We start from the raw sequence: 25,371 nt of genomic DNA, 5'->3' as shown, positions 1-25,371 counted from the left end.
CAGCTTACGAACACAAAGAGGGGACTCCCAGCGGCCGCCGTGCGAAAAGCCGTCGTCTCCTGCGTACTGCCGATCGCGCTCTTCGGCGCCGAAACATGGTACGCAGGTATCACGAAGCCGGCTTCGAGACGCCAAGCGGAGACAGACACGAATCCGCCTCTCCAAGGAAGACCCGTCAACACAGGCCAAAAGGGGCTCGTGCAGAAGATCGACAGCGTCATTACAGCGGCAGCAAGGGCCGTTCTGCCTGTCTGGAGGACAACGCCAACCAGTAGCCTCCTCCGAGACGCCGGCTTACCGTCAGCCAAAGTCGCCTTAGAGGGCGTCCGCTTACGGGCCGCAGTCCGACTACAGAGGATTGATCGCCGACACCCGCTAGTCGCGCGGCTCTCCCAGCAGGGACAGCAACAGACGAGACTACAACGGACGGCTGAACTTCTGCCAAGATGCGGAAGACCAGCGTTCCTTCAATCACAGTACCTGCCAAGCTCACAGGATCAGATAGTAGTTCAATGCAAAGAAGAGGCTGCGAAAGCTTTCGAGCGCTGGCTAAAGACAGTACCGGAAAGCCATATGATCGTCTTCTCGGACGGCTCCAGGGCGACGAACGGAGCCGTGGGGTACGGCTTCGTCATCTACCGAGACTCCAAACGCATAGCACAAGGGTGCGGCCGACTCGGACTAGCAGAAGTGTTCGACGCCGAGGTCGAAGGGGCGCGAACCGGCCTCAGAAGGGCTCTGCTCACCAATCGCGGTCATCCAATCCACATATGTATCGACAACACCAGCGTTATACAAGGCATCCGCGGCAAGGCGCCGGACTCGTCACAAGACGCGTTCCTCGAAATCCAAGAAGCGGCCAGGATATTTGATATACGGACGCACTGGTCCCCGGGACACCAGGGCATCGAAGGAAACGAGGCCGCGGACCGGCTGGCCAAAGAAGGAACGACACTGCCGGCGCGGATGGGTCAAATGGCAACACTAGCGGGCATCAAGCGGCTTGCAAGGGAAAAATTACAAAGCCAGCACAGGAGATGGTGGTATAAAGAGCGAAGGCCGCGGTACGCGGACTTGGGGCTTGAGGCAGCTCTGTCCAGCCCTCCTGAACTGGCCTTGCCGCGGGCTACGTTACATCACCTGCTGGCGGCACGATCGGGTCACGGGGACTTCGAGCAATATCACCGACGTTTCAACCACGACGACGCTCTAATGATGTGCTCTTGTGGAGAGGCGAAAGACGTGGACCACCTGGTCTACTGTCGACTAACGCTGGCGAGGAGGCAACGGTGGCCGACCCTCCACTCTCGCAGTATGCCCGAGCCCATAGGCCCTATGGGATCTCTCGAGGCCTACTTCAAGAGATTAATCACCGACCCACGAGGCTTCGAGGCCTTTCTCCGCGTGACGGACTTCTTCCAGAAGATCTGTCTGCGGTAGCAGCATCCACACCTACGTAGATGTGAGTGCGGACTACAAAGAACCTCCCGATTCCAAGGGACGATTTGGGAAAGAATGAAACTGGGGCACCAGCGGGAACCGGGGACAGACAGAACGCGTAGTGGCCACAAGGCATGATTTGGAGGACGATGTAAAGAGACGACGTACTGTAGAGTAGGTAGCCTTGGCTCACGGCCCTCCACGCCATATACCCTTCGGGAGGTCTGCGGTAAGGGCTCTAGCCCGGCCGCCACGGCGTTAAATACAACAACAACAACAACAACAACAGATCTCTGGTCAAGTGCAAGTCCTGCCGTGTCTTGCTTCCCACCATTCACCATATACTGGCCGCGCCTCACATTGGAGAAGCCTCTCAAGGTCTCGTGGCCGGCTATCACGACGTCTCTTTGGTCCATTGGCGGAACCATATCCATATTCAAGACGACTACCATCACGAATCCCGTCTTCACCGCCTCAGTCGTCAGCTTCTGGCCTGTTGTCGTGAGCAATGGCGATCCTGTCCGGACATCTGTGACACCTACCCAAAGCATCGTGCCGCCTCTAACGATACAAGTGGTTGGCAACACACTGATAAGCTTGACTGAGACTATTGTGGTGTCAGGTTCGATTACCAACTATACCATTCTACCTCCACCGCCTGCGTCTAACACACTAGCACCAAGCCGCACGACCATAACCATACAGCCTCCCCCAACACACTCCATCAACTTCCCTAAGCCTCCCGTGCCAGTCTACACACAGAAATTGCCCAACACAGACGGATGCAAGACGAAGTGCGGCGAGCGAGATTGTCGATTTGGCTGCGGAGGCGGCTGCGGCCTCTTCGGCTGTGAACAGTACGGTATCTTCGGCTACGGTGGTACCAATTGCGGTCTCAGCGGCTACCATGGAGGGTATCCGATCTTCGGCTGCCCAGGCAGTACCGGCGGCGGAGATGTGGGTCCAGGAGGTGAATGCCAGGGCTCAGTCTGCCCATGCGACTCAGAAAACAATTGTGAAGTCTTGTGGAGTCGACCGCCCAGCGACAGTTCTGCCTAAGACGACGACGGTGATGACGATGACGGATGACTGCGACTAGCTGTGCAATGACGCCGACATCTTGCGGAGGGACTGAGACGGCTTTTGCGAGCACGAGCACTATCACATACCCGGGACCATGTACAGCTGGCGACGACGATCCCTGATTTGTGTAGGGCGCTGGGGCGGCGATGGTAACGGACGTTTGGAATTACATAGAGTCAGTATACGCGACAAAGACTTTGACGAGCACAACTACTACCAGCACCTCCACACCGGAGCCAGAGCCGCCTAAATCAACGCCGACGGTTCCGTATGACTGCCAAGGCAGTGGTTTTGGTGTGGGAGTACTCTCAACATGCTGAGGCATTGCGATCACGCCGTAAACTACCTCCAACGAGGCAAGGAGTCCTGGTACTCAACCCAGTGATATGTTAATTGTCACGGTGGATTTACCTTGTCGACGAGAACCAAGCTGACGGCACATCACATCAGGGTGAACACCCTCAACGGAAATTGCTGGTCTAATATGGATGCGGTGTCTTCATTGTGGAAAGGCCATATGCCAAGTACACTGATGGCAAGTACTGCAAGATCACGGGCGATGATATGTGGTGTGCGTATCAAAATATCAGAAACGGTACTAAAGGCGGTTGCGGTAGGTACGGGTCGAAGCATTCTGGCAACGGCTGCAGAGTCACCGTCAACCATGTCACTGGGTGTGATAATCGAAGTATATAAGTAATTTTATAATTAGCCACAACGAAGTGTATTCTAATCCGGCCCTATTTCCTTTACTCCCAACTTTGAAGAACTTAGCAACCAAGAACAATCAAGGCAGGATTGGAAACGGACGTACTGATGCTCTCTAGTATTTAGTGGGATATCGAACGGATGGTCCATGTGCATAGCAGCAAACCGTGCGATATGTGGTCTCAAGATGCCTAAGTAAGGTACTTAGCCTTACCTCGAACATGTCTGACCTGCGGGATAACAAAATCACGCTTTCCTTGATACTTAATCTAGGCACTTAACCAAGCTGGCTGCAAGCATTTGCTGCTCTCGAAGCGGATGTTGAGATGATAGGCCCACATCCCTCCGCCTCCGTGTCCATGAATATCGGGCATGATGAGCCGTTCCCGCAGCACACACTCCTCCAGTATTACACGCCTCCCCGAAGTCCGAACCATTACTTTGTGGTAGCTTCACTGCGTTTCACCGTTCCCGATCTCCCTCAGTGATTCACTTGTATTGCACTCTTGTTGCGGCTCGCATACACTCCCATTCACTTCCATCTTATCCTAGTTCGATTTCACGACGCTTTGGCTTGATTAACGGTCTCTTCATGCCGCGGTTTCATTTTAAATGCGCTACCAGGCAGTTTGGACTTCTGAATGGTCGTTTCCTTTCGTCGCCACAGCCTGTTGGTCGTCATTCTTCCAGAGATTTCATATTGTATCAGTGCACATCTCATCTACCCTACCCCAAATGTCCTCACCTTTTCGTATTGTCTCAGTACGTACTTGCATTTATCCTTGACTGCACCGCCGCTGGGAGCCTTGCAAGCCAGGATATCACTGTTCGGGCCCCGAAGAGCCTGTGGATAGAAGTGGGACGGTATGACCCAGGTGAGTTCGCCGAATGATTGAAATGGTGGTTTTCAGAAAGTTTGAATGGCCAAATGACCCAGACGGTCGAGTAGGGCACAAAGAGCCCAGCGATTCTGTTCAAGCTTCAAGAGGGCGTTTCGTGGAACCGTCAGTTGCTTTATTCTCCACCCAATCACCAACTACTTGAAAATTTATACTACCAGCACTTGTCTCTCGCAGACTCTATCTTTTCCATTCACTCTTTTTTTTTTTTCTTGGCAGACGCAAAGCATCACATTCAACACGAAGAATTTCGGATCCAAGCGGCAGACAGAACTTCCAAGCAACACGTTCATTCGACAAACCCTGAGATTAAGCACTCGAATATACATACGGAGAACAGCAGGCCATGACTGAGTGTTTCGATTACACGGATGAGACGAAGCCGTTTCTCACCCCTGGTGAGTGAGCAGGTTGAGCCTGCATGTCGGTCATTCCAGTTTCTTACTAACAACTACCTTCTAGACCAAGTGAGGGTTGCTGCCCTTGGATACGTGGATACTTTGGAAAAACGTTTCCCTAACGGCTCTGTCTGGAAAGGTTCCACGATGCTCCTGGAGAGAGGAGGTGTTTCATTCAAAATTGGTCTGAACTTTTCAAGCGAGAGCTGTCGAACAGAGAATTGTAAGGAGTTTCTCTGGTCTGTGATCGGGCACATTGCCCTCTGGAAGCTCCAGCGGGAGAAGCAGGGCCAGGAAGCCGACCTCGTGCTATCGCCCACGGAGTTGAAAGACATTCTGCAAAGAGAGTCGCTGAGTTACGCCGAGATGAAAGAGTTATTCACCAAAAAAGCGAGTATTTCCGAATTGAACTTGTCGGACATTCGTCGCGACCCAGGCTCCGATGTCGAAGTGGGATCATGGATTGCTTTCAATCGGCATGAGAGGCACGTGGAAGACATAAAGGTGGTGGTGGCCATGAACATGTGCCATTGGCGGAGGAAGCTGTTGTGCTGACAGCCACGGAACCGTGGACTAGAGCGCTCACACCTTACAAGAGAAACATGAATTGCCTCGATTCACTATTGGATGTGATGGCTTTTGCACCTTTCATTTTGATGCCGCGTAGTAGAGTTCCAGTTGAGGGATGAACAGACCCATAGTGTTGCACCCAGGGTCGGAAGCAGCGATAACGGTGACCCCACGTTAACATCCCCGACGTTCGCAGTGCTATCTCTCCGTGCTTGGCTGCGGCTTGCAACGGGTTGACATGCACCCCGCACGGAACCAACAGCAAGAAAACACAGCTCGAATAGGAACTTGGAGATAGCCATAATCTAGGGTTCCCTTGCTAAGCGGACCAGTCATGCCCTCAGTCTTATCTTCCATCTAAACTACCTCGCTTTCGGACGCGGACTGCCGGGAATACGATGAACTAGTTGCTGCGGGCAGCGGTAGAGCGAAACCCCGCACCCTGAATTGTTAGAAGTTCGGACTGCCCTTCCGATATCTCTGTTGTTCTGGGCTGCTGGGCGAGACGTCACTCGGATACCTTATCCACCGTACACCACAACTCACACTGCCCTACGCTTGCCAACCTCTGGAAGTGCTTCCGAGTTTGAGGCCAAGTTGGGAAAATCAGTTGCTATAGCCCTGAAAATGGAGTCTTCTAATACTCAACGTCGTATCACGAAACGGTCATCTTATGCGTGCGTACCTCAATACCCTCTCACTGTTCGCGAAGCAGAACCTTACTGACACGGCATCGCTAGCTGCTCGCGATGTCGGAGGCAAAAGATCAAGTGCTCGGGCCTTCACCCGTGCAACAATTGTACGCAGAGGCGGTTGACATGTATCTTTGATGAGCGGGATAACAAGGTTATGGTGACGCAGGGGTCAGTAGTGACTCTAGCAACTGTCGACATACATGCAACTGGGTAGCCCTCTGCTGACACTCTACTTTCGTTCAGATATCTGTCAGAGTTGCAGCAAAAGGTGGCACGTCTAGAACGAGCTCAAGCAAGAGCCCTGGTGGAGCAAAGTTTAAGGCATGCTGATGGCGATGACGATGCTGTCGCGTGTCGTGAAGGTATGATCTCCTCGGCTGCGCGTTTGTCATGGTCATGCTTATTCAGTCGGGCTAGATGACCCAAATAACCCTTCACGCTTCGATGAGCGTAGACGAAGTTATCATACGCCAGAGGGAACAGGCGGGAACTCACCACCGGGAGATGGAGATGGCCCAGACTTGACGAATCCTCTTACTGCAACGCCATCTCGATTCTGCATGTCCGAATCCAATGGACAGCCATGTGAGGTCTTTGCCCTGACAATTACATACAACACACCACTCACCCAAATATAGACTTCCTCGGCTCCTCATCGAATTGGTCATTCTCTCGCCAAGTCCTAAGCGTCACCCATGAGCATGTCTGCCAATCCCCCCTCCCAACAAACAGCCTCCTCTTCGACGGTTTCGCCTACGACCTGGGCTGGGATGGCTCCCGAACGACGCAGACGCTCGACAACAGACTCATCCCGAGCCACGACTACGCCATCTTCCTCATCAACGCCGTAAAGTTCCACTGCGGGCAAATGTTCCACCTCTTTGAGGAAGAAGAGTTCATGCTCCACATGCAGACGTTTTACGCCAAGTCCTCGACTGACCGGGCAGAGGAGAACAGTCTCTGGTACATCCACTTCCTCGTGATCCTGGCGTTTGGCAAGAGCCTCATCCAGAGAAAGACGCAGGGGAATAATAGGCCGGCCGGGGCGGATTTCTTTGTGCGGGCGCTGCAGCTTCTGCCTGATGTTACGGCGCTATGTAAGGAGCCTATCATGTCGACGGAGATTTTGTGCTCGATGGCGTGGTATTATCAAGCGTTGGACTTTCGACATGCAGCGCACAACTTTGTGAGTCCAGTTTCTGAAGAGACTTGAGGGATGAGAGTTCGAGACTAATCAAACTTGTACAGATTGGACAAGCCAAAAGCGTGGCAATGAACCACGGCATGCATACAGACATGCCGGTTATGGACCTGGGACCGGGCCTAGTTCAACGATGCCGCAAGATCTGGTGGACAGTCTACGTTCTCGACCGGCAAATGACCTCATTGATGGGGCTGCCTCAATCAACTCTGGACGAGGGCGTCTTTTGCCAGCTTCCATCATATCCAGGTTCCGTTCACCGCACCACTGCATTGAGCATGCAGATCAAGTTTGCTCGAATCATTGCAGAAATAAGTAGCAGTAAGTACTACTCGTCTCCAACTCACCCATCATCGCTTAAGGCCCTACGTGCTGACCTCTTCCTTCCCCTCACCTAGCCGTCTACGGTGCAAACGGCCGTCTCAACAAGAAATTCGTCCTGAGCACAAAGGCGGTGCTGCAAAGCATCGTTGCCGTGGCCGATGAGCTGCGTACTTCATTTCCATTGTTTGCGGATGAACGCTTTGACGGCATCTCGAGACTTTCTGCCCACTTGCATCTCCTTTACTACCAGGTGCGTACGAAGAGACGTTAATTACGCCGGCGATTTTCCCCGGTTTTGAGTTTTTTGCTAATTGTATGGTTAAAGTGCATCATCCTCGCGACTCGACCTCTGCTCTTATGTTGTTTGATCAAGAGATTCAACTCCCCGCTCGAGGCGGACTCGTTGATGGCATCGCCAAAAGTTCGGAACCCGCTTCAGATGTGCGCAGAGTCTGCTATACAGATTTTGAACATTCTCGATCGACTAAGAGCGCAGGGGCTGCTTGGTAAGTTGGTCACAAAATGAACCCTCTCCACGCAATCAAGGATCAGCTCTGATACCAAACACAGAAACATTCCTTCCACTAGATCTAGACTCTCTCTTCGTGTCAACAATCGCTCTACTCGTCGCCCGCGGGGTCGACTCGCGTCTCATAGAGAGCCAAGTCCCCTGGCTCGACAAGTCACACGCCATCGTCGAAGAAATGGTAGCAAGCGGCAACCTCATTGCCGAGTTTAGAGAGAAGGAGATGCAAAAGTTGGAGGAGATGCTGCTCGATTTCGACGCAACTAGACCGCGGCTATTGGCTGACTCGACGACCATTGTCGCACAGCAGCAGGAGCCATTACCACAACCAGACTGGCAACAACAGTCAGACGTACCAGTCCCTCTCCTACCGGCCCCTGTGCCAGCGGAAACGAGATTGCCGTTGAGTCAAGAAACGACGTTGCCAGTGTACAGAGAGTTGAGCAAAGACAGCAGCAGTCAGGCGGAGGACTTGACGACGCAGCAAATTATAGACGTTGTCAACTCAATGGAATGGGAGGACAACGAGTGGATGTCATTCACAATGGTCCAGGATGAAGCATGAAGCTGTGGGTCTTTTTGGGAGTTGTCGTTTGTGAGAAGAACGCACCCTTAATTCATTCCTTTAAAAGTTTATTTTTCTCCTGAGTCGATTAATATCGGTGACACCGACTTTTTTTCGGTATCGCGAAACATAGAGCGGCTGGTAATCCTTAAACTTTCACAACCAACCGAGTTAAACCAACAAAGAGTTTCTACAACAGCAACTCTATATTGTCAATTCTCATTCATCCCTTTTGGGTAGTTTGCAACCACGGCGAGAAGTCATCAGATAATCACCAAGACTAGCCCCCGGACTGGCTAGTGGAGCTACGTTGCAACCAACATCCTCGCGACCGATCGACTACCAAAAAGCCCATACGCAACTCGGGTTCGGTCCCGATCTAACCTCGCTACCCCAGTAATGAACTAATTGCAATTCAGAGAGGGCTTTAAGGATCCACGAATAATGGAAGACAAGCACTACTCTACTCCGTACCCTCGACTCTATTCCCGTATCCGCACCCGCAAAGGAAAACTAGCCCGCCCCGCTCACGTACATGGACATTTACATCCGGCAACCCCTCCATCTCGCAGATTGCAGAGAACAGCAACCGGACCTGTCGATCATTGGGTAATAGCCGACAAGGCACGCAAGGTCAGACGATGCGACCGAATGTAAGAGCGTCCTGGCTCGTATCAATGGTTCCCGAGCTTCTACAATGGGTGGCGGGCTCCAGATCGCATGAAACCATGGGGAAATTAACGGTCCATGACGCAGATCAGTACGGAAATGCTACCTCAATGATGATGGAGGCATTTCTTTAGAGCTCATACGCAGCGATAAATAGATAGACGCCTCCCTTCTTGGCTAAAAACAAGCATCAGCTATCGTTGTAATCGACCTAATCAGAAGATCAGCCACATCTTCCACGATGCTTCGGGCACAACTTCTACCAGCCCTCACGCTGGCGCTGACGTCCCTCGTCAAGGCCCAATCCAGCGATGACCTCGGCGTAGCAAACGGCTTCCTTGACTTCAAGGCCGGCCAATTCACCGGCCAACTCGTCAAGGACTCCCAGACCCTCGCCTCCCTCAAGCCCGGAACCGACTTTGACTTCCTCCCCTCGGACCTCCTCGCCAACCTAACCTTCAACGGCGCCCACCATATCGGCGACGTCTCCTTCCGCTTCAAGCTCGATGGCGCCAGCAACTGGACGACCGTCGACTCCGCCAGTGCCAGGAACCCCGTCAAAGCCCTCGCGGACCTCGCTCCGGGCGTCATTGCGGCCGCAGACCTCGCTGCGACGCTGCCCTCCGGCGTGCCCTTGACCGTGACGCGCGAGTGGCTTCCCGCAGGCGAGGGCCTCGCTCTGAGAGTCAACTTTACAAACACCGCCAACGGCACCGTCGAGCTCGGCGCCCTGGGTCTGCCCGTCGCCATCAACAACATCTTTTCGCGCCCTTCGGCCGAGGAGACGCAGGCAAAGTGCTCCCTCGCGGACCCGTACATCGGTCTCGATGCGGGCTATGTCCGCGTCTCCCCCGTAAAGGGCCTCGGCAACGCCCTCGTCGTCGCGCCGCTCGGCGCGAGCCCGTTCGAGGCGTGGAGACTTCTCAATGAGCCACAGGGCGATTACTACTACCAGTCGCAGACCTACGAAGGCACCTATGAGTGGATGATTCACTCCCAAGCGTGGGCGGAGACCGAGTGGAAGGGCGCCACGCCCTGGAACACGCCCACGTCGAAGACCCTCAGGGCCGGCGAGACGTACTCTGTCGGACTCAAGTTTGTCGCCGCGGAGAGCATCCAGACCATCGAGGACGCCGTCACAAAGGCGGAGATCCCCCTCGCCGTGGGTATCCCGGGCTACGTCGTGCCCACCGACCTTACAGCCAGGCTCTACCTCACGCACTCGTCCCCAGTAAAGACCATCGACAGCCAGGGGTCATTCACCATCAAGCAGGACACCGCCGCAAAGGGCTCACCTTACCTCCTCACGCCGACCGCCGGCGCCTGGGGCCGCGCAAAGGTGACAATCACCTACGAGGACGGTAAGACGCAGGTGGTGCAGTACTACATCACTAAGCCCGCGCCAGAGACAGTCTCAGACCTGGGCCACTTCCTCACCACCGCCGCGCACTTTACCGACGCTTCGGACCCCTTTGGCCGCGCGCCGTCCATCATGGGCTACGACAAGGAGGCGAAAGCCATCGTTACCCAAGACGAGCGCGTCTGGATCGCGGGCCTGAGTGACGAGGGCGGTACGGGCGCCTACGTTGCCGCCGCCACGAAACTCTTTGTCCAGCCCGTCGAGGCCGAGGTGGCGGTCCTGGACGACTTCATCCACGACACCATCGTCGGCACGATCCAGCCCGCCAACGACTCCTTCGCCGTCCGAGCGAGCACCTTCTTCTACCAGCCCGACGCCGTCGACTACGCCTACGACACCTCGCGCGACTGGACGTCTTGGGCGTCGTGGACTAAGGAGAGGGCGTACACTACCGTCCGCGCGTATAACTACGTCCATCCCGTAGTGGCGTACTGGTCCATGTACCGCGTGGCGAGGGACTACCCGCAGGTCAAGACCCGGGCTGACTGGACCTGGTACTTGACGCAGGCGTATAACACGGTGACGCACTGCATGAAGAACGGCGCCGAGGACTGCGACTACGGGTTGACTGGGTTGATGGGCGAGACGGTGTTTGCGGAACTGCTGGAGGACCTGAAGAGGGAGAACATGACGCAGGAGGCTACCACCTTTGAGGCGAACATGCGCTTCCGCGCCGAGTTCTGGGAGACGCTGGCTGTTCCGTTTGGAAGCGAGATGGCGTGGGATAGCACCGGTCAGGAAGGCGTCTACTACTGGACCGAGTAAGTCTTCGAAGCAGACCACAAACTCCTACACACATCGACTAACATCAGCGCAACAGATACTTTGGCCACAACAGCACCGCCATCAAAGCAATCAACAGCATCAGAGCTTACATGCCCACCGTCGCCCACTGGGGCTGGAACGGCAACGCCCGCCGCTACTGGGACTTTCTCTACGGCGCCAAGCACCAGGGCATCGAGCGCCAGCTCCACCACTACGGCTCCGGCCTCAACTCGCTGCCGATGCTGCACCACTACGAGCGCAACCCATCCGACGTCAACGCCCTCCGCGTCGCCTTCGCCGGCAACACGGCGCCCCTGACCAACATTGACGCCGACGGATGCCCCTCGGCGGCGTTCCACTCGTTCCCGGAGCACTTGGCCTGGGACCCGTATACCGGCGACTACGGCCTCGGGTTTTTGGGGCTGGGACTCGGTCAGGGAGTGTACATTGTCAACCACGCGACGTACGGCGAGCTTGTCTTTGGCGGCAACGTTGTCACGTCGGATGAGACGTCCGTGGTCGCTGAGCCGAGGGACGCGGTGAGGCGGCGGGTGTTTGTTGCGGATTTGGGGCTCAAGGTTGCGCTTAGCGCCGGTGCGATTCAGACTGTCACTTATAACCGCGAGGGCCAGACGGTGAAGTTGAGTGTTGGTGCTGCGGCGTCCGAGGCGGCGCTCAAGGCGAATTCGACTGTCGTTTGGTTGGAGACGACGTCGGGAGATGCCAAGTTTACGGTGTCTGGGGCGAGCGTGACGAGGGGAGGGTATCTTGTTGACTTGTCTAGCGGACAGTCTGAGGTCACCATTTCCAAGGCATGAGATGGTGATGTGATTATAGTTTTAGTTCATTTTTTATAGTTAGATCTTGGCCTGCGAGACTCTCCAATACTGTGAATCTTGTTTTAGTCCAGGTGTCACAGCCCACCGCTTACAAACTCTACAAGATGATCTGTTTCCATGTGAGAACCCTGAGCAAACAGATCAAAGGTATACGTCAAGACACGCGTAACTACACGAGTGTAATCTACAGAACACAACCTTCCAACCCAAATAAGCCAACTCCAAACATCAGACGATGATGACTTTAGATGAACCATCTCAACTCAACCAAGAACAAGGGTGGTGCCAAGAAACAATGTTCCACTTCTCCAGATTACCCCACAAACTTGACCTCCAAGACTCCTCCCTCAACCCCGCACTCTCTTCCTCTTCCTCGCCCTTCTTCTCTTCCCATTGATCCTCCTCCTCCTCCTCCTCCTCCTCCTCCTCCCCCCCCCCCCCCCCCCCCCTCCTCTTCTTCTTCTCCTCTCATGATTCGCTCCTTGCTTACTCTGTACTACATACTAGAGACTCCCCTGCTTCTCTCTGCCAAGCGATCGACTCCCACGCCATCTCTCCCCTACTCAAGATCCAAAGGAACCCCCCGACTCTCCAGCTGCAGAGCTGCAGAAAGTTCCCCCAAACCTAACCACCCATCATTGACCCGAAGTCACCGAACCCCATGGGGCCGGGAGAAATACCACATCACCTCGTGCCCGCCACTCCCACCAAGGAACTCAGAGTCGAGATGACAATGACTCCACGGACAGAGGGGCCTTGCGGGGACGCTCAGCTTAGGCTAATTCGAGGCATTGACATCCCTTGAATCCCTGATGCCCATGTCATGGGGGGGACAACATCAACACGCTTGCCTCGGGGTAGCAATGCCGCGATACACAACCCCAAAACCCCATCAAGCCGCACAACATATCGCGAACTGAACAACTTCACTTCCTTCCCGCCTCGCGTCTAGGGCTCGAGACCAAGGTGCCACATCGCATCACGTCCGCCCACAATGGTCTCCTCATCCTCCCTCCTGCTAGGCCTCGCCCTCCTCGTCACAAACACAGCAGCCCAATCCTGCTGGCGCAACGCAACCTGCACCCACCCAACAGAAGCCTCCTTCCCGGGACCCTGGGACGAAAATATCTACGCCCCAGACTCCCGCACAGCCCGCCCAAAATCCATCCTCTCCCTCGCCACAGGCGACCATCTCGCCTCCTTCCCCTCCCCCGAGTCCCAATCCCTCAGCGGCAATGGCTCCGCCCTCGTCTTTGACTTTGGCGTCCTCGTCGGCGGCCTCACCTCGGTGAACTACACCCTCTCCGGCACCGGCACCGGCACCGGCAACACCACCACCACCGCCACCGAGCCCGTGACCCTCGGCCTCGCCTGGACGGAAGCAAAGAACTGGATCGGCGAGTACTCGGACAACTCCAACGGCAACTACCGCGGTCCAGGCCAAACCCTCATCTCCGTTGACGGCGCCCTCTTCCACCAAATCACCGTCCCCGGACCGGGCTCCTACACCGTCCCCTTCCCCCAGCTCCGCGGCGGCTTTCGATACCTCACCCTCTACCTCATGACAAATACCACAACGACCCCTTCACCAACCCTCGCAATCAACGACATCGCCCTCGAAGTCGTCTTCCAACCAACATGGTCAAACCTCCGCGCCTACCAAGGCTACTTCCACTCCTCCAACCCAACTCTCAACAAAATCTGGTACGCGGGCGCCTACACCCTCCAAACCAACGCCGCGCCCCCCGAAACAGGCCGCGTCCTCACGGAAGACATCACCAACGGAAGCTGGTCCAACGACGCCTGGCTCGGCGTAGGTTCCTCCCTCCTCCTCGACGGCGCCAAACGAGACCGCTGGATCTGGCCCGGCGACATGGGCGTCGCCGTCCCCTCCGCTTTCGTCAGTACCGGCGACCTCGAGTCCGCGCGCAACGCGATCCAGACAATGTTTCATTTCCAGCGGGAGTCTGGGATCTTCCCCCGCGCGGGACCGCCGTATTTAGATGCGACGAGCGATACGTATCACATGTGGACCATGATTGGCGCGTATAACTACGTTCTCTTCTCTGGGGATACCGACTGGCTGGCGGAGAACTGGGCGACGTACCTCAAGGCGATGGACTACATTTACGGCAAAGTCATACCCGAGACGGGAATCTTGAATGCCACGGCCCCGGGCGACTGGGCGCGCTACGTCAACTCGCTGAACGGCAGCGCGCCGAACATGCTCCTCTACCGCACCCTCACCACCGGCGCCTTTCTCGCAGACCTCGCTCCCACTGACACCTCAAACCTCACAACGGGAGAAACATCAGGAACAAGGACAAACCTCACACAAGCCTGGCTCGCCCGCGCCGAATCCCTCAAGACATCAATCCTCACCCACCTCTGGGACCCAACAAAGGGCGCTTTCATCGACGGCTACAAAAACCGCACCCTCCACCCCCAAGACGCAAACGCCTACGCCCTAGCCTTCGGCCTCATCCCCCCCTCCAGCCCCGAAGCCTCCTCCATCTCCACAGCCCTCACACAAAACTGGACGCCCATCGGCCCAGCCTCCCCAGAGCTTCCCGGCAACATCTCCCCCTTCATCTCCAGCATCGAAATCGAAGCGCACTTTGTCGCAGGCCGCCCCGACCGCGCCATGCAGCTGATCCGCGACAGCTGGGGATGGTACCTCAACCACCCCAACGGCACGGAATCCACCGTGATTGAAGGATACCTCGTCGACGGCACTTTCGGATACCGCAAGAGCCGGGGGTACACGGATGACCCGAGCTATGTGAGCCACGCGCACGGGTGGAGTTCTGGCCCGACGAGCGCGATGACGGAGTACCTCGTCGGGCTCCGCGTCAAGGCGCCCGCGGGCCGGGAGTGGAGTCTGAAGCCGGCTTCGTTCGGCGCCGAGGCGGAGGGGTTGCCGACGGAGGCGCAGGCCGGGTTCACAACGGCGCTGGGGCGGTTTAGCGCCAAGTGGGTCGTTGAGGAGGGCGGTGGCTTTGCGAGCGTGGAGTGGGATGTGCCTGAGGGGACGAGGGGATGGGTGCAGCTTGGGGCCGAGGAGGGACGGTGGGTTGAGGGCGGGAAGGGAAGGGCGAAGGTTCCATGTGGGAAGGGGACGGGGACGGGGACGGGGACGGGCACTCGGGGGAGGAGACGCGCGGCCTCCGGGCCGTGATGGCGTGGGACTGGTGCGGCGGGTGATGCTAGGTGATGTACTTCGTAATGAAGTCTGTCTTATTGGGCTGTGATGTGTAGAAGACTCTGACCTCTGGAGGTTAATGTGTGTTGCGTATTCTATCCCCGAGAACCCCGTCGCCGTTGGAATACGAGGTTTTTTTTGCCCAAATACGAGGCCCGAACGCTCCGCTCATTGATAAGGAAACCCACTCAAACGGTTCCTTAGTTCCAAGGCGACTCGAAGAAAGAGATTGTTTCTTAGGCGCTCACTTTCCCCTGTTGGCTTTGAAGAACTCTTTCCACCGGATACCCGGTGGTCGTACCAATCACCCCGGGACTCCGCGGCTCCGTTGGCTGTTCGGATACCGAGACATGCTTCACTAGCTCGCGCGAGTTGCCTTCTGCCAAGCTATGAGCTACGAGCAATGAGCTTGGGTCGAAACGAAATGTCTGTGTGCGTATGTCAAGGGTCCCAGTCCCTCCTTTGACTTTAGTCACCGGGGGACCAGTCCAAGCGGGATCTGAGCTAGATCTCGGGGCGTACTGACCAATTGGTTCCTCGAGGGGAAAAGCAGGTCCAGTGTAAGGAAGGACGAGTAAACCCAAAGAGAAAGCTTCTGATTTGCAATGCGGTAATAATATATTGGGAATCGGCATGAGAATTCATCAATCAATGTCAAGGAAACGTGAAGCCACTGACAAGGTAAACGTTAGCCTACCGGTGGCGGACACCTTTTCTTCAAAAGAACAGACGAAGGTAGATTGACTTTCTTGACATGCGCCAAAAGCCGCCACCAGAAGGGTGGCCAACGTTTCAAACGGTCCGAAGCCTCTGGCAGCCCTAAGCTCTCGTTCAAAGTCGCCGCCAATGTGGCCGTCATTGGGGCTGTAGGTGAAGTTCGTAGCTGAGAGCTCGGATCCGACGGAAGTGACGTACGTTGCTGGTGATGGTGGTGTAGACTCATTGCATGGTGTAGACTGAGGTAAAATGGGTTATTCTGTAGAATGAAGTGTAATGGATTTTGATATTGGAAAACTCTGGGGTATCTTCTCTGTCTCTGTGCCTTCAACAGTGTGAAAGTACTAGAAGTTACTCGAGATTCCATCTCCCATAAGAGCTTGATAGATCGTCATCTAGAATTACGACACGGCTGTCGGATATCCAATATCTCTCCATGTCCGCGCCATGATATCCAAAATAGTGTCATTCTCCAGGGTGACGGACCTGACGTGTCCTTTTACCCTCAATAATCGCCGTCATGAGCATGGATATTCATGTGTCCCCCGGCCAAGACCAGCACTTGCTCAAGGCCGCACCAAATCTCTCAGTCCATGTCTCATGAATAATCCCCATTGCCTCATCTCCCAAACGCCAAGAACACCTCATACCCAAGCCATACTCCCAATGCAAAAAAAAAAGTCAGTAATAGCCAAGAGTCCCCCCATCATCAACTTGGCGGTACACCCTGCGGCACAACCTGCGCCGTCTCAACATCACCACTCCCAATCCCAGCCCTCCTCTCCCGCCTCTCCACCTCCCTGGCCCTCCTCCTCGCCCTCCGCCGCCGCTGCTGCTCCGGCCCGCCCTCCTTACACGCGTCGACGCAGTGCATGGCCATGTACAGGAAATGCAGCACCGCGGCAATGAGCTGCAGCCACATGTACCACGGTGCCCACGTCTCCTTTTCCCGCCGCAGCGGATCCTCGCGCCAGGCGCGGTACTCGCGGTTCGGGCTCCCCGTGCGCCAGCCGTTGAGGATAATAAAATAGAAGAAGGCGACGAGGCCGAGGACGAAGAGGACGAAATCGGCGACGACGATGGCGCCGGTGCGCATGCGGGGGATTTGGTGGGTTGAGTTTGCAAGGGTGACCATTTCGGTCATGGAGAAGATTATGCCTGAGATGGACTTTTGGGGTTATTAGTATTCATTCTGATATATGTGACAGAGTGTAGAGAGTGCGTGAGAGGCTTACTGTGACGTATCCCAGCGGGAAGTGGAAGCCATATCTCGATAATGTGATGAGGGCGGCGAGGGCGCAGACCTCAAAGACGACGAGGGTCAGGCGGAGGCAGAACTGGAGGATGCCGTAGAGGGCGGGGATGCGCGGGCGCGTCATGCTGAGATGGCGGGGGAGGGCTTCGCCTCGATCGCGAGGTGAGGTTGCGGTGCCTCTATCGTGGAATCATGCGCCGATGGTACTCCAAAAGTCGGCTTTTTGCGATTTCCTCGAGTCGTTGAGGTTCCGATTGCGGTTAGCACAGCTGGTTTCGTTCGCTCGGATCGGAATTGTCGTCGTTGTCGAGGGTTGTATCGCAACGGCGGCGGCCTCGGCGGCTGACAGCGACGGATGGACCGGCCAGAATTTTGAATCCCGGGATTCTTGGGTTTTCCTCCGGATGCGGCGTCTAGGCGTCGATTCTCTTGCGTAGATTGAAAGATTCAGGTGGTTCGCCGATAATCACCTGCGAGGATGGCCCGTTCGACGGGGGAAAGAAATTGAGGTCAAAGGCCGGCGGTTGGGAAGAAAAGAAGAAGGTAGAGAAATGGACAATATTGGGCGGAGGTTGGGAAAGCTAACGTCGTCCAAGTGATTCGTTTGGTTCGTTTGGAGCAGCTTTCCTCGCATTCACATCCTTGCCAACCAACCACTTAATAGAATGCTCCCCCTGGTGTGCCCGCGGATGGGGGTTGCTTGGCGGTGATTGATTGAAGATTTGAGCAAATGGAACACGAAGAAAGCGAGCGGGCGCACCGCTACAGAAGGCCGAACTACTGCGAGATTGTGGATTTCCAGCCGTTGCTACCGTCCTTTTTTCTGAGAGCTCTGCAGATGGAAAGGAACAATGGGGTGTGGGTGGGTGGGTGTGGTGGATGGTGGTCGGGTTTCGAGGTAAGGAGGTGAGGGTAAGGTAGGTTTCCGGCCGGGATAAGCGGTGTAACCGATCCAGCAGGTTCGTTTTTATGAAGAAATCCCAGGATATCAACGGTGAGAAGACAACAGCGAAGAGGTTGGAAGAAGCAAAGAAAGAAAAAAACAAGCAAGCTCTGACTGGACACGACGTTTGCGGGGTGTTTGCTGACGATGGGAACAGGACGGACGGACTGAAGAAAAGTAGAAAGGAGGCAAAGGATGTCCTGCCCGCCTTACTCCAGAATGAAAAAGTCCAAGAGGAACAGCGCCAAGCATGTCCAGGCAAGGGTGGTCTCCAAGATGGGCAATGTAATGGTGGGTGGGTGGGAGAGTACGAGGAACACGCAGCCCGAGGGATTTTGGGATTTGCAGACACGCAGCTCAGCTCGCTCAGAGAGAAAGGTCAGACGGGGGATTCATTGACGATGTTTGGACGGACGGGGCATGGGAGGGAGAAGAATTGGACCAACAGTCAACTCGTTTCTCTCCCTATTTCGCCTCTTGGACCGGCCTCATGCATTCATGCGGTCCCTTCATGTGGTGTTGTCCGTTTTCCCGCATCCCAATGCCTCTACTGCTCAGGGATACACTACACCACTAGGTATGAGTATAGAAAAGAGCATATTTTCTTCCTCCATCTCTATTCTTTAGTTTCTACAAATGTCAATGTCATATGCTGCGTACTGCGCTGTCCGTCAGGTGGGCTGTGCGGCGCGGCGCGGCGCTGCGCTGCGCTGCGCTGCATGAGAATGGGCAAAAAAGACAAAATGGGGTTCCGGCCAATATGCATGCGACGGCGTGGTCGGGGCAGGTTCTTGGAGTCTGGTCAATCTAGAGAACCTTCTTAGCACCTTACGGAGGAGGTCATGTTCCTATCCCATCCCTGAGCTTTGGATCATCGTGGTATGGAAGAATTGACAATCTTCAAGCATTGGATTCCATCAGCAAGTAGGGCGTGTTGCGTTTCTGGACTTGACATGACAAGCGTAGCAATACGTCAAGCTGCCAGAATTCAGAAAGAAGATAGTTTCAACGCCCTGGAACGCCAACGCCATCATTCCCACCCCCTTGGCGGAGTCGCGGGAAGATCCCGGATTGTCTCTCCCGCTATGAACTCCCCGATGGACTGTGGTACCTAGATTACTCCGTAGTCCGTACCAAGCCCTAGCAGGCTCTCGTAGTGTATCCGTAGTTCCGTACCTTGGTCTAACCTTTTAGTAGGGCCCTGCCAGGGGCCAAGACTCGTACGCCCGAGGCATTGACAGCCGGTAGAGGGGTAATTTGGTCTCTTGCTCAAGCGTCAAAGGTGCTCGAAGCCCTGTGAAAGCAGTAGGTAGTAACATACTTGGCCAGCTCGAACCTACTAGCACACTGGATCAGGTTCTATTGACCATTTGGATCTCTGCTTGGCAAACGGTAAACGGCAAACAGACCACACGGTCGCTGGACTCGCTGAGGGGAGCATCCCATCGGACCAAGAAATGCCATTGCGTCATCCCATCAAACCCCACCCAGCGTCGCAACGAAACGATGTCACAGGAAACGGTTCCAGGTCCGAACGCGCAAGGGGATGAGTCTGTACTGTAAGACCCTTTATCCTTTCGTTACGCACCTTGAATCGACGACATGTCTTATTGCCTCCAAATAAGCCTCAAAATGAGACGGAAGTGGTAGATTATGTCAACGAGGATTGTAAGATTGTACTTGAAATTGTACACCCAGGACGATGATTAAAAAGCAGGGTCCTTCCATAAATAAACCAGTGGCGCTCATCCACCCCATCCAAGTTTCCCACTCCTAGTCAGCCCGGTTTCTACTGCCCCCCACATCGCCACCTGTGAGTGACCAACTCTTGACATTGGACTCGTGTCTTGAGCACCATTGCAGTACGGCACAACGGAACCTGCGTACGAACACACTAGAAGACTAGAGATCATTCGGCGTGGTAAACCTATGAAATGTTACGCCTCTCCCGTCAAGAAAGCGGGCCGGTTAATCACCCCGTTAGGAAATGACTGTCGGGTTATGAGATCAGATGTGTGGACCACCATCGCGGTTCACGACATGTTCCCGCGTTCCCTCTGTGCCTCTCCCAAACTCCCAGCCCTTTGCAGTGTGCAACCTCACCTCACACAAACGGAACAGGCGTGGCACTGTGACAGGGTAGGCAGGCTAGGATGTCACTAGAGCCCACAATGAGGCTCAAACGGCACCACCGTAGAGAAACCTGGCCTGGATCCAACATATCAAGCATCTCCACCAAGGAAACCAAATACCAAGACGGTTTACACGGCACTCACCCGGCACTTGGCCCGGAAAATCCCCACAAACCCTCACAGACTCTCAGTTTCGGACGGCTCTCTCTCTCTCTCTCTCTCTCTCTATCTCAACTAGCTAAGACACTGTTTGAATGCTTGAATCCAGACGTGTGCAATGACACTGCCCTTGCCCCCTTCATGGACAGCTCTGACGTCGTCTTCCCCATTATTTCTGTATGCTTCTTTTTCTGGGGATTTGGGAAAGTGTGTGATGCTTGGTGATGTACTTTTCGATGGAGACCACCCGTGGAAGAGACTTGTTGGATGGAGGGGACCGAGGACGGATGAAGTCAGAAGTCGACATGCACTCAGTCGCAAGCAGGTTGACGGGCTGTCGATGACGGACGTCGACGCGTTCCTTGGCCACGATGACGGACTTGTGTCGAGACTGTAAGTTAAATCGAGTATAAAGACATCCAGTGTGAAGCCGCTCCGAACCAATCCATTCTCATCATCAATCACAACCACAACTACAATTACAATCTCACCCGAGTCTCACTCATCAACACCACCTCTCACAATCTACAAAAAACCCTCACATCCTCAACCAATAAACCCACCCTCTAAACACCCTCCGCCAAAACTCACAATGCACGGCGGAAGACACGAAAACTACGGCTCCAGCGGCATGGGCGGCGGCTACAACGACGGCCCTAGAGAAAACTACGGAGGTGGCGGTATGAACGGCGGCATGGGAGGAGGCATGGGCGGCGGCGGCTACTCAGGCGGCGGCCGCGAAAACATGGGCGGCAACATGAGCGGCGGCATGGGCGGAGGCTACGGAGGCGGAGGCGGCCGAGACAACTACGGTCCTTCCGGTGGCATGGGAGGCGGCCGCGATAACTACAACGGTGGCGGCGGCGGTATGGGTGGTGGCATGAGCGGTGGCGGCGGCTACGGCGGTGGTCGTGAAGAGTATGGACATTCTGGTGGTCACTCTTCTGGACGTAAGTTTACTCTCCTCTCTACTGTGTTCCCTCTTTCTCTCCCTTGAGAAGATACAGTCAAACTAATATCATCACAGGCCGCAACAGCTATGACCGCCGCGACAGCTACGACCGCCACGATAACCACAGCAGCCACGGCAGCAGCCACGACAACCACGGCAGCAGTGGTGGCAGCGGTGGAGGTCTCCTCGGCGGGATCCTCGGTGGCGGAGGCAAGGACAAGAAGGAGGAGAAGAAGAAGAGTGATGGGTTCACTGACAAGTTGATTGATGGTGCTGCTTCGTACGCCAAGAAGAAGTGGTAGAATGCATCTTTGACCACAGGTCGTGAAGATGAATGATGTAACGAATACCTCTTGTACCATTAGCCGGGCCTGCAACCGGGGCCTGTATTAATAATTCCATGATTATCAAAGCATTGTTGGAGACTTGTCGTGGTTTGGGTGTTTTCTGGGCCTCAACTTGAGCGTTTGTCAGTCTTGCTGGGTCTTCATCGTCCACTTCGCGTAGTAGACGTGCAAGACTGTATGACAGACTAAACATGATCCTCTTACCAAGCGCAGACATCACGTCTAAGCTACGTTCGGGCTCGAAATCATTGTGAATCTTGAGCGACGTCATCGCAGCTCATTCAAATCTGCCAAAGAAGTGGCCTTCGGGGGGATATCTCTTCCCGGTGAATACTCTTGTTACATGCCTTCAGAACGCCAATTTCCATCCTCTCTCGTCAACCAGAAAGAGGTCTGTTTCCCCAAAATTCCCACTCCCAACGGCGAATAACCCCCTTCCAAGTCTCTGGCTAGTGTTCAGAAACACTGGTCAGGAAAATTCAGAGTGATCACCAAAACCATGGCCTCTCTTCCGGAGCGAGATCTTGTAGAAACCAATTTTCCCTTTTTTGCCAACCCTCCAATTCTAATCTGGGGAACCGCCTCCCAATGCTGATGCAGATTTCCGAAAGCAAAGCAGGAACAAAAGAAAGACCCGGGTGAGGGGACGAGTTGGGCAAGCTCGAAAAATCAGTTGCAAGGGCTAGGAGAGCACACACACTGCGGAGCGGTCTCAATCCAATCTCCGCGTGGTGACCGAGGGGGAAAGAATGCTCTGCCTAATGCACCATTTGCCAAATATACAAGTCGAAGCCAAAGAGCGTCGAGAGATGTTTCAATATGTACCAATTGCGAGACCGTCGCCAAATCAACAAGTCGTTATGCATCAAGCGGGGTGCGCAAGGCGCACTCCAGATAGTCGCGAGTGAACGACGATCACGCGTCTGATCATGCTCACTCCTCCTTCTTGGGCTTCTCCGTGTCCTCGGCGGGCTGCTTCTTGTCTTCATCAGCCTTGGCCTTGGCCTTTGCCTTACCTTCGTTGTACTTTGTCATCTTCTCGGACATGTACCGAACGGAGCGGCCGACGCCTGCGGTGAAGAAGCCCTTGATCGACTGGGCGGTCGCAGGCCAATTAACAGTCTGACGAATGACCTTGCGGATGGAACTTTGCAACTCCTCGGGCTTGTCCTGGACGATGCGCTGCTCAAAGCCACCGCCCTCGCGGCGCTTGAAGCTCACGGCGTCCTCATCCTTTGAGGCGTCCATCATGGCCTTGAAATCAGCAGTCGGAACCATGAACTTCTTTTGGTACTGGAAGTAGAGACGCGAGCGGAATGCCTGAGGCAGGCGTCGGACCATGTTACCACGCTTAATGGGGTCCATATCCTGGTACATGGCACCGTCGTACTCGGCGTCGGCGGCGTGCTTGCTCTGTTGGTCGGCTCCCTCTGCAAAGTCGACGTTGGGAAGAGTGTTGAGCAATGGGCCGTAGAGCTTGCGGAAGGAGACCATGTTGTTGTCCACAATGTTGGAGATCTTGCTCTTGTTCTCGGTAGGAAGAGACATACGCGGGTCGCCGAGGTACGAAATGCCAGCAATGGTAGAGAAGAGCTCTTTCTCGGTGAACTTGGGGGGCAGAAGCAGGAGAGCAGTGCGGACCGCCGAAATCAGGTTGACCTGGTTCGCTAGGCGAACTCTGGGGTGATCACGCAGGATCTTAACCGGCTTGTGAAGTCTTCCCGCGAGATACAGGTTGTTCCAGGTAGAGAGATCGGTGCAGAGGTTGTCGATGGACGTGACGCCGTACTTGATGAGCATGCCCTTCTTGGTGACATAGGGGTTGAAGTAGACACCTGCGCCCCAGCGATCCTGGGTAGTAGAGACGAGGCCCGAACCGAAGCTAGCCAGGCCAGAGTAGTGGTGACGGTGCTGTCTGATGTTGAGCGAGTGCCAGTGCTGCGTGTGAGTGACGCCAAAGATGAAGTCAATCATCTTGGGGCCACCCTTCTGAACCTCCATCAATGAAGGGGACGGCTTAGGGTGGACAGCGCGAAAATCCTCGTCCGACACAGATCGGCTGACCTTGGACTGAGGAAAGACGCCGGAGCCGTACGCCATGGCGTACATGATGGGAGCGCGGAACTCCCGGACAACCTCGGTCAGGACCTTTTTGAACTCGGCGTTGACCTCCATGTGCTGGTTGATACCGAAGCCCTTGTAGGGAAGCTCCTCAAAGTCCTCAATCTTGGCGTCAGGGTGTTCCTCCCAGTTGTCCGCCGACAGAGTCGGGCCTGTTCTCTCCTTCTCTTCGCGGCCCCAGTTGAAGTTGATCGCAGAGCCATGGTGAGTGTAGGGAGGGGGGCTATCCTCCTGCTTGCTCTCATTTCCCGCATTCTCGTCCTTCTTGCCGGCATCCGCTGAATAGTGGCGAGCGGAGTAGGGGAAACTCAGCGCAAGGCCAGGCGCGGCCACGGCTCGAAGTGCCTGGCTAGGTTGGCCTCGGAGCTATCCTACGCATCAGCCACTGCCGTTTCTAGCTCATTCGCAACTTTCTAGAGAGTATATAGAGCTTACCAGGAGGCGAGAGAGCGTCATGATGGCGATTTGCGAGGTCTGGTCAGATTTTGGTGGTGTTTGTATCTTGATGGTTGGTGTTGGGTTGAAGGGAGAAAGAGCTTAAAGAGGAGAATAGCAACACTTTCCAGGCTGCCAATAAAGTTGACCCCCTCAGAACAAAGACACTTATTACTACAAGAGAGGCGGGCACGCTGGTGTTCTCAAGGCGAGAGCAACTGGTTAGAACCCAGTTCGGCTTAGACTCAGTCGTCAAGCTTAGTCGTCGCAGCCAGGCTCAGCCTTGTGCTCGGTATTCCAATCGGCCCAGGAATAGACTTATGCTATCCAAAAGTACAACAGCTCTCTCCAGTGTCCGGATCGAGAGGCAAGGCTGAGTAGTCGTAGATTCGCCCTCGTCAAGGGGATTCGCAATGGCGTCAAGCTCGGTTGTCCCGGACAATGATTCTGCTGCTGAGCAACGCCCCTTTCGTATGCCCCAATTGGCCGAGCTTCTCCTTCGCAAGCGGATCGATCGGAAAATCGTGATGGAAGATTTCTAGGCTCGGGAGGTCGGCTCGGCGTGGGCGTTTAGGGAGTTGATTGGGGGTTTGTGGAAGGGGGGGTAATCCGGAGGTTGAAGCTATCGTTGAAATCTGCTTCTGAGCACCGGAGCTTGGGAGAGCAGAGCAACGCTTAGTAGAAAGGGCACGGAGCGGACCCTGGTCAATGCTGGCGCCAAGTCAGGAACAAGCTCCCACAACATGTGGGATGTGCCCATCACGTCATGGCGCAGCTGCTCCCTGTCGCCCAAAGACCCCAGTATTGTGCCGGTACCTTTTCTCTATCCGTTTGTTAGTCTGAGCCACAGGGTCACAGGGTCTAAAGCCTTTGATATCTGTCTTACACCATGTAGGAGAGGTCCCTAGGCAGCTGGTCAACAGTAGAACTGAAAGGCTGTGTGGATGCCGAGGTGTGAGTGTTTGATGGCAACAAAAGAATTGTCTTTTCCTCAACGTGGCGCCAG

General features: G+C 55.0%; 7 protein-coding genes across 7 annotated transcripts; 5 read left to right on the top strand and 2 right to left on the bottom strand.

The window, feature by feature from the left end:
- The first annotated feature begins 5,419 nt into the window (after positions 1–5,419).
- On the top strand, positions 5,420–8,590 carry BDP55DRAFT_622412 (uncharacterized protein). The gene is made up of 9 exons (XM_060571364.1): positions 5,420–5,775; positions 5,839–5,961; positions 6,037–6,155; positions 6,211–6,378; positions 6,432–6,979; positions 7,042–7,315; positions 7,393–7,568; positions 7,644–7,824; positions 7,889–8,590. Exons 1-9 carry the CDS (start codon positions 5,726–5,728, stop codon positions 8,407–8,409), a joined length of 2,160 nt encoding a protein of 719 aa, XP_060422998.1. The 5' UTR covers positions 5,420–5,725; the 3' UTR covers positions 8,410–8,590.
- Positions 8,591–9,319: 729 nt separating this feature from the next.
- On the top strand, positions 9,320–12,081 carry BDP55DRAFT_565712 (uncharacterized protein; the record flags this gene model as incomplete). The annotated part of the gene is made up of 2 exons (XM_060570445.1): positions 9,320–11,259; positions 11,319–12,081. The coding sequence occupies 2 exons, from the start codon at positions 9,320–9,322 to the stop codon at positions 12,079–12,081; spliced, it is 2,703 nt and encodes a 900-aa protein (XP_060422997.1).
- A 1,015-nt stretch (positions 12,082–13,096) lies between these two features.
- On the top strand, positions 13,097–15,280 carry BDP55DRAFT_565613 (alpha-rhamnosidase; the record flags this gene model as incomplete). The annotated part of the gene is made up of 1 exon (XM_060570436.1): positions 13,097–15,280. One exon carries the CDS (start codon positions 13,097–13,099, stop codon positions 15,278–15,280), a length of 2,184 nt encoding a protein of 727 aa, XP_060422996.1.
- A 1,558-nt stretch (positions 15,281–16,838) lies between these two features.
- Positions 16,839–17,400, bottom strand: BDP55DRAFT_534384 (uncharacterized protein; the record flags this gene model as incomplete). The annotated part of the gene is made up of 2 exons (XM_060567872.1): positions 16,839–17,189; positions 17,257–17,400. Coding segments are annotated over 2 exons (495 nt in total), but the record flags the coding sequence as incomplete, so codon positions are not given.
- A 422-nt stretch (positions 17,401–17,822) lies between these two features.
- Positions 17,823–19,379, top strand: BDP55DRAFT_402924 (uncharacterized protein). The gene has a single exon (XM_060567312.1). It carries the CDS (start codon positions 18,246–18,248, stop codon positions 19,041–19,043), a length of 798 nt encoding a protein of 265 aa, XP_060422994.1. The 5' UTR covers positions 17,823–18,245; the 3' UTR covers positions 19,044–19,379.
- A 1,723-nt stretch (positions 19,380–21,102) lies between these two features.
- BDP55DRAFT_638091 (uncharacterized protein) lies at positions 21,103–21,764 on the top strand (the record flags this gene model as incomplete). The annotated part of the gene is made up of 2 exons (XM_060573066.1): positions 21,103–21,460; positions 21,538–21,764. The coding sequence occupies 2 exons, from the start codon at positions 21,103–21,105 to the stop codon at positions 21,762–21,764; spliced, it is 585 nt and encodes a 194-aa protein (XP_060422993.1).
- Positions 21,765–22,742: 978 nt separating this feature from the next.
- Positions 22,743–24,386, bottom strand: BDP55DRAFT_638090 (mitochondrial matrix Mmp37-domain-containing protein; the record flags this gene model as incomplete). The annotated part of the gene is made up of 2 exons (XM_060573065.1): positions 22,743–24,296; positions 24,366–24,386. 2 exons carry the CDS (start codon positions 24,384–24,386, stop codon positions 22,743–22,745), a joined length of 1,575 nt encoding a protein of 524 aa, XP_060422992.1.
- Positions 24,387–25,371: the final 985 nt, after the last annotated feature.

This window comes from Colletotrichum godetiae, assembly GCF_030913485.1.
Source record: "Colletotrichum godetiae strain CBS 193.32 chromosome Unknown BDP55scaffold_77, whole genome shotgun sequence".
NCBI lineage: Eukaryota > Fungi > Ascomycota > Sordariomycetes > Glomerellales > Glomerellaceae > Colletotrichum > Colletotrichum godetiae.
Note: the sequence above shows the minus strand (reverse complement) of the source record. Positions and strands in the feature narration are given on the sequence as shown.